The sequence below is a fragment of the Gigantopelta aegis genome, chromosome 7 (assembly GCF_016097555.1).
Source record: "Gigantopelta aegis isolate Gae_Host chromosome 7, Gae_host_genome, whole genome shotgun sequence".
Lineage (NCBI taxonomy): Eukaryota > Metazoa > Mollusca > Gastropoda > Neomphalida > Peltospiridae > Gigantopelta > Gigantopelta aegis.
This window is the reverse complement of record NC_054705.1, coordinates 42,198,631-42,207,610: the sequence shown is the minus strand read 5'-3', so window position 1 is coordinate 42,207,610 and position 8,980 is coordinate 42,198,631. Positions and strand designations below refer to the sequence as shown.

At 38.9% G+C, this 8,980-nt stretch overlaps 1 protein-coding gene across 1 annotated transcript in view; it reads left to right on the top strand.

The window, feature by feature from the left end:
* Window positions 1-377: 377 nt before the first annotated feature.
* LOC121377737 overlaps window positions 378-8,980 on the top strand; it is a 51,291-nt gene continuing 42,688 nt past the window's right edge. Inside the window, exons 1-2 of the mRNA XM_041505821.1 lie at window positions 378-505; window positions 7,802-8,391. Of these exons, the coding sequence (XP_041361755.1) occupies window positions 7,819-8,391 (573 nt within the window). The 5' untranslated portion in view covers window positions 378-505; window positions 7,802-7,818. The remainder of the gene's footprint in view (window positions 506-7,801; window positions 8,392-8,980) is intronic.

Here is an 8,980-nt window from a genome sequence, read left to right as displayed (position 1 = left end):
TGTTATTAGGGCTTACTAAAAAATAAAAAAATATATAACAAAAATTGTCTTGAAGGAATACTAAAAATGTTTTTTAAAAAAATGGATGCACTTTTTTAAGCTACACTATTTTGAACTATGGACAATATGTAAATTGTAAGCTAAAATTTTAGCGTTCATGTTCAGTCATAAGTGACACAAAATAAAAACTTTAAATTTAGTTGGGGTTTTTTCAATTTAATTATCACATGATATTTTCCCTTGTAATTTAACTGTTGTCACGAGCTGTTAAATGTAATATACTTTTATTTTTTATTGTTATTTACCGAGTCGGACGCAAATAACATAAACATTGACAGTTGTTTAGCAAACAGCCGCGCACTTGCAATGGCGGCTTTATTTTGTGAAAATGTTTGCGAGAGCTTAACGAAAGAAATGGAATATTCCTCGATTTTAGAGCGCATTTGAAGCCTAACTTTATTTGCGCGTTATAATAAGTTGTTTTATACGAAGTGTAATGGTTACGGTAAGTAGACAAACTGATACTTGCTGCACAATGACGGAAATCGTGTTTCTTAAATTTTGTCCTTTACAATGCACGCTGGATTGCGTTATTTGTTTGACACGAGGTTTATTTTTTAGTTTGGGATTTTACTTTTTAAAATATACTTTGGTGAAATACTGCAGTGAATATATGTTACAATGCTGTGATTGTGTTTATTTCAGCTTTTAATACATTTTTGTTAACTATTTGTGCACCATTCTTTGTGGAATGACATCATTTTCACAAAGTGACGTCTTTCTACAGATATGATGATATAGCAGTTAGTAACTTACATAATTTGATCACATGGTTGGTAGTCCTGATCACTATATAACTTTTTATGACTTGGCCTGTCTTACAATCCTAGCAGGTCTTAATAGAATGTGGGCTTGGAAAGAGTTAACTTGTTACCCTCTATATCAGAGGCGCTAAAGACTAAAACTCTAACCCTATGCTTAAAACTACCCAAACCATTGAAAGGGGGGTATGGGTCGAACTCATGCCGGGGGTTGTTTGGGAGCCATACTCATGCATTGTTTTCCCCCTGGATTTTTGTTAAGAGGGTTGTCAAAATAGTTGACCGACATAAACTGAGCCCCCCAAAGGTGGCAAAAATGCTCAAGCTTAGATTCCATTAACGTGGTACGTGGATGTATTATGCGGATGCGGTATGCAACTTGTAAGGTTCCATATAAACTTTTCCCCATGAGTTTTCAGTCTCTTTTACTGAAGCTTTTGCCAAGCTGTACATGTATCACCATTGAAATGTACACAAAGCAGTATATATGATCTGGCCTACTTACCACCGAACTAATTATCTGCAGCAAGTATTTCTGCAATACTTTTCCATGTATTGTACATTAATTGGGCATCCTTGTGTTCCGGTAGCCTTGGATTGTAGACGAGTGGATGCTTCCTAACTAGTTCACTGAGCTGTTTGGTATTTTGGGTTGATATTTTGCTTCTTGGCATTGTCGTGGCAAATCCCGCCAACTGAAAACACCCATCCCTGATGTCATATTTTGGATTACCTCATCCGATTTTGTAATCAGTTGCTGCATGAATCACTACATGGAGCAATTCAGTTTTCTGCATTCGCAGCCGCATGACAAATCGCATCCACAGCCGGACATATGGAATCACTCTTGTGCATCTACATGCATATCCATTTTTGCCACATAACGCATGCCACATCTGCTTACCGCGTTAATGGAATCTTAGCTTGGGTGGGGGGTGGGTTCGTGGGCATGCTACCCTTATTTTATTTTTTTTAGTTTCAGTTGCTTTTAGATGCATTCAGGAGTACATTTTAGCCCATGTACTCTGACTGTAGGGGACTGGACGGACATTTTGACAGATTTTCAGCCCTGGCTACAGTCAGAAACCAAGTTATATAATTTTTTGGCAATTGCTGCCCACCACACGGTAGTCAAAGATATCCGCTCTAGTGATTTCCCTAGAAATTTGGCAAGGCATGGTAGACCAAACACTTTTGAGGCATTTTCGGGGCACTTGTTTTTCATTTAAAAATACACAAAAATTAATTGAAATTAACATTGATGTAATTTATGTGCTTGCTTTAATAAATGAATGGTAGAAGATATAAAAGGCATATTTTATTAATTAATAATACCTTTTTGAGTGTTTTATAAAGGCAATTTTAGAATTAATTAGTGAAAAAGGCTTGTTTAATCTCAGGGCAGCATGGTGCTGATTAAGGCAAGATGGTGCTAGATTATTGAGGCATGGTGCTGCACCGTGATAAAACAAGCTATGGAAAACACTACGCTCTAATTCCGCAACAATCCTATGTTTGACATCAAATACCTTTACATGGGTAATTTCCGAGTGAATTGATTTTTTAAAATCCACATATTAATCACTAATACACACACTACAGAAAGAAATCCTACAGCAGCTAACCCTTCGGCACACTCCGTCACAAGAATTACAAGGCTGGCTGACCTATATCGTGACGTAGGTCACGTGATCGCCCACTGGGTGATTCCGCCTGAAATTAAATGCATATGTGTATCAGCATTCAGACAGTGTTCTGCAGTTAAGAGTAAGATAGACTGTCCACAGGCCATTTGTAAAGTTTACAGTTGGTTATCATCTGGAAATCGTTTATACCGGTTATTAGCATAAATTTTATGTGCACCAGGGCTATGCAATTGGCGGATTTGCCTGTAGTACCAGACTGACAGTAATACCATATAAGGAAGGAAGGAAATGTTTTATTTAGCGACACACTCAACACATTTTTATTTACGGTTATGTGACGTCAGACATATGGGTAAGGACCACACAGATATTAAGAGAGGAAACCCGCTGTCGCCACTTCATAGACTACTCTTTTCAATTAGTAGCAAGGGATCTTTTATAGACAGGATAGCACACACCTCAGCCTTTGATATACCAGTCGTGGCGCACTGGTTAGAGTGAGAAATGGTCCAATGGGTCCACCTACAGGGATAAATCCCAGACCGACCGTGCATGAAGCGAACGCTTTACCACTGGGCTACGTCCCGCCCTGTAATATCATATAAATTCACATTCCAAATAAACTAAAAATTACTCTACTTGAACTAATGTCAGGGAAGTGATTGGGGTGGAGGAGTAGAGTGATGGCTCCTCTTAAATAGTGACGTCTGAAGACCTTAGTCAGGGCTCACACTGGAACAAATTTAGTTTTAACCAATTTTCAGATATGCAGAGCATTTTCTTGAAAATTATTCAAACTTATTTTGAAGTGTATTTGAAGAAAATTTTATTAGCCAAACACTAAATGTAGCCACTTTAGCCCTCTACATTGGAACCGATCTGGTTGCATATGCGACCATTTTCTTCATTTGGGGACTAAAACATTTCATATTATCTATATAAAAATACAAGTAGGTGCCATCTGGCTCCTACATGGAAAAGTTAATGTAGAGAGCTGCACTTTGCATAAAAATTAGCAATTGGCTAATTTGGCAAGATGAGCCCTGCCTTATATTGCAAAATAAAAATAATAAAATTCGCCACTAATAATTGGTAATATTTTAAGTAATAACTTCTTCATTGCAACATTATTTTGGACTGCTTGCAGTAGCCTGTTGATTTTTACCATAGGACTCAAACTTAAGATTCTGGGGCCTAATTCACAAGTTTCTCTTAGGCTCTGCTAGACAACAAAGCATCCTCTTTGCAAGTCTTTTAGCATTGCACTGCGAGATCGCAAAGTTGCAAGAGTTTAGTGAATTAGGCCCTTGTTCTTTTGGCAATTTTGGAAGGTTTTTGCCATGGGCAAAATGCTCACCTGTGGTAATTTTGAGTCTGTCTACAACAATTTCTAACCAGTAACTTTTGCAACATTTTTTTTTTTTAAATTCCACAAATATCCTTTCCACTTGAGATGTTCCAGTTATTGTTCTCGTTCCAGCCAGTGCACCATGACTGGTACATCAAAGGCAGTGGTATGTGCTATCCTGTCTGTGGGATAGTGCATATAAAAAGATCCCTTGCTACTAATCGAAAAGAGTAGACCATGAAGTGGCGACAGCAGGTTTCCTCCCTTAATATCTGTGTGGTCCTTAACCATATGTCCGACACCATATAACTGTAAATAAAATTTAAATAGACTGGTAATGGATTATACTGTTTCCTTTGCAAACTAAAGTGTAACTAATTGCTGACACTGTTAATGAGCCGACCTTGACAATGACTATCATTAAAAAAAACCCAACCTTGACACTGACTTCGGTTACCACGAAAACCCAAGTTGCATTTAGTGTATTGAGTATTAATTTTCTGTTGTCATATACTATGCATTATCTAGATGTTTGTTAAGCTCACTATAATTAAAAATTATTGATGTGATAATTGATTATAAAATAAATAAATTTATAATCGATTGTCTAGGGGTGCAACGATATGTACAGTAAAAACCGTATTGCGATATAAGAAACCATATTGCAATATGTATTGCAATATAGTTGATATTATTTAAATTTAATATTTATGTGGGTTTTTTAATGAAAGCAGAAGGCATAATCTAAGTATATAAATCAAAATATTTGTAATATTGATTCCATCATAGACCTGACTGGCCTCGGTGGCGTCGTGGCAGGCCATCGGTCTACAGGCTGGTAGGTACTGGGTTCGGATCCCAGTCGAGGCATGGGATTTTTAATCCAGATACCGACTCCAAACCCCGAGGGAGTGCTCCGCAAGGCCCAATGGGTAGGTGTAAACCACTTGCACCGACCAGTGATCCATAACTGGTTCAACAAAGGCCATGGTTTGTGCTATCCTGCCTGTGGGAAGCGCAAATAAAAGATACCTTGCTGCTAATCGGAAGAGTAGCCCATGTAGTGGCGACAGCGGGTTTCCTCTCAAAATCTGTGTGGTCCTTAACCATATGTCTGACGCCATATAACCGTAAATAAAATGTGTTGAGTGCATCATTAAATAAAACATTTCTTTCTTTCTTTTTCCATCATAGACCTAAATGATTATATAAACCACAACATTTATTAGTTGCATAATGTTCTTCTTTGTCATATTTATTTTTTAACACAATACTAGTCTACTAGAACACCGGTGTCGATTTCAAACTATTTATAAATAGTCACATTCGGAAATCCTTACTATAGGGCTCATTCCCAGTCTGGAGCTCGTTGCGGTAAGACGTGTTTGTTTCACTTGTGTACACTGCAACTGGGGATCCTTCACTTTGTTGTTTTTGTTAGCGAAGTGAAGTTTTCTACTTGGATGTATGCAGCCATTGGAACTGATTGAACGCTGTAACGCTTCTCATTTCGACAGTCTGCGCCACCAGGTTGGATTCTTTTTTAGCGAGATTTCTTGCCTCCACGTCATTTCTCTGTCTGACTATGTTTACTTGTTTTTTTCGTGACTCGTATGACGGCCATTCTGCAGAACGCCACGGTTGTTCGCGTTTAGTCTCTACATGTCCGAGCCTGTCCTAGCAGCACTGGAAGATTGACTGCCCCACTCTAAGAAGAAATAGGAAGTGGGGTCGGCCCCTACTACTCTTTTCTAGACTTTACTTTGTTTTATTGTGATACCATCTCGTATCCTCTGGTGTTGGTCCCGTCCGCACCACTAAACCAATCCTTGATGACTGGACTATACCCTAGTCTGATTTTCTCTCTCGTTCAGACAGATCCGGCTTCTCAAGATCTGTATTTCAGCACAGCACTACCAGGGCTTCTACATTATGGTAGCCCCACTCCCATAGCTAGTGATATTCAATGTTGGGCTAGTAAATAACTATTATTGCCATGCCAGACAGGGCTTCTAGATTATGGTAACCCCACTCCCATGGCTAGTGATATTCAATGTTGGGCTAGTAAATAACTACTATTGCCATGCCAGACAGGGCTTCTAGATTATGGTAACCCCACTCCCATGGCTAGTGATATTCAATGTTGGGCTAGTAAATAACTACTATTGCCATGCCAGACAGGGCTTCTAGATTATGGTAACCCCACTCCCATGGCTAGTTATATTCAATGTTGGGCTAGTAAATAACTACTATTGCCATGCCAGACAGGGCTTCTAGATTATGGTAGCCCCACTCCCATGGCTAGTGATATTCAATGTTGGGCTAGTAAATAACTACAATTGCCATGCCCGATGGCTAGTGGGGGAAAAAAAGGTCAAATGTTGCAGTTTTAGTCTATTTTGTAAATATGAATATACTGACCCCACTCCAAACACTAATGTTAGTGTTTTTAAGCTCTATCTCCCTTTTTAGGTGACATAGCATTACTATTATTTAGTAAAATTGTATTAACTTAAAGTAAAGTAGGGCTAGTGAATTTTTAATCATGGCTAGTACATTTTTTAAATTACTGATCTCATGGCTAGTGGATTTAAAAACTATTCTAGAAACCGTGACTACACCTTCAACGTCTATTGACTGTCAATCTAGGGTTTTCTTGACGGGATGCAACCTATCTCGTCCCTACAAGCTGTGCACCCTAACAGCCGTAACGAGGCCACTCGCGTGGACATATAGATCAGACTTTAAACTTTTAAACCTTCGTTAAAAATTTTATGTCAAAATTACTTTATTTTTTTAATATTATTAAATAGTCCGATCCTCTCTTCTTTCTCTTATTTATTTTTGGACTGTCCTTCTAAAATGCTCCAAATTATATAAATATTCGACCAAGCAGTCAATTCTTATTATTTTTGGCTTGTAACTTTTTTTTTTTAAAATTCTGTTAACTTTTTTACTAATTGCTATTTTCAAAATTCTGCCCATTTTCAACTCTACCCCGTCCCCCCTCCATCCCGAGTCAGGCCACCGATCTTATCTAATTTCTTTTTGACCACCCAATCTAATCTAGCGACCAAATTTAATGAGTAGAATTTTTGTTCATTAATTATATTAATTAGAGATGCACATAAATTTTTTAAAGGCCCACTATTTAATTTTTGGATGTAAATTTCAAAATTGTCCGCTTATTTTTTTTCTGTTCCTGGACAGGCCCCTGGCTATCCAGAGACAGGCCCCGGGATGGACATGCTCAAAACTCTAGTGGTATATGAGCATGTAAAAATTATTCACACTCGCACTATCAGGCTTTTTTCCATTACTGCTCAAAGATGATAGCCATAGCTGTAGTCCAACGTAAATGAACAATGCATAATAATGTGCAAGTAACAAAACATTTATTTGTAATTATCATCAACTGGTTATTTTTATCGGACTTTTAACACGTTTTGTTTAGAAGTTAGAGCCAAGTATAACCGACCTATCACTTCGTATGCCAACTTCGAAAGCTGACTACTCTTGACATGATTGTTACATTTCCTGTCAGCACCAATTAATAAAATGATGGGGTTTTTGTTTGTTTGTTTGTTTGTTTGTTTGTCAAATATGATACAAGGAAAAAATAGCATATAAAAATCGCGATACACAAAAGTGTACCGCGGATCGTATCGAGCTGATCAATTATCGCGGTATACCGGTTTATCGTTGCAGCACTATGATTTTCACAGTGAGCAGAAAATGTCTCCAAATTATCTATTAAACCCACTTTATTTTACTGTTTACAACAAAATATTAAGAATTACATTAATTTTTTTGCCAAATTGAAATTGAATTTGCCATTTGTTTTTAAAATTTGCAACTGGTGAATTTGGTGAAGTGCAGAGCTAGCCTCGTAACTGCATTTGACTGCCATTGCAGAATTTTGAGGGCTATATATAATTTTACTCCATAATTTCATAAACTGTTTATATAAATCTGTTTTGTTTCAGTTTTCTATGTATGTGAAATGTCTGAACCACAACGGGAGGCAGACAAAACAGCTACGCAGATAGCAGCTGAACCCAAGCCTCAGTCGGAATCCTCTGTTGCTACGACAACAGCCACATTACTTTCTGTCAACCAGGAAGTATCGACAGTGATTTCTAATAAGACTGAACCATCGCAAGTGACAGATGCAGTCTCCACCTGTTCTTCGTCGGTAACATCTGTTACATCCACACCTGCATGTACGATTATTTCCGAGACATCAGAAACCTCGACAAGCGTTACTGTAGCTGTCTCAGACCTTTGTGCATCGAAATCGGCACCACAGATAGCGACCCCGGCAACGACATCTGCTTCTGAAAGCACTGTTGCCATAGCAACCGGTCCGGTTCCACAGGGAACAAAAGGACAACCGCCATCGCTTCAGAAGAGTGAAAGCCCGATCGAGTCTTCTTCCTCTCAACCAGCCGCCGTTGCAACTCTCACGCATTCGTCTTCGAAACCAGTTGTTGTGCCGGCGAGTAATGTTGCGACGGTGATCAATCCAAACAGCCACGTTGAACATTGGAATCTTGACAGCTTCCTTCCTGGAGAGGTTTGTAGTCTGTGTGTGTGTGTTTTAACACAGTCACACCTAGTCAAATGGGTATGGGTGTTAGCTTAGTTGGTAGAAGGAAGGAAGGAAAGGTTTTATTTAACGACGCATTCAACACATTTTATTTACGGTTATATGACGTCGGACATATAGTTAAGGACCACACAGATATTGAGGAGGAAACCCGCTATTGCCACTTCATGGGCTACTCTTTTCAATTAGCAGCAAGGGATCTTTTATATGCACCATCCCATAGACAGGACAGCACATACCACGGCCTTTGATGTACCAGTCGTGGTGCACTGGCAGGAGCGAGAAATAGCCCAATGGGCCCACTGACGGGAATCGATCCCAAACCGACCGTGCATCAAGTGAGCGTTTTACCACTGGGCTATTTCCGTGCCTAGTTGGTAGAAATCCTGCCTGAGATACGTTCGTCTTGGGATCCAACCTTCTTAGCAAACTAGAGCTGGGCGGTATTGAAATTTGAGGTTCGGTATCGATATCGGTATTTTTGGGGTGATTTACCTCGGTATTGGTACGGTATTCAGTATTGACACGATACCGATATCGAGCGCTATTTTCGGTA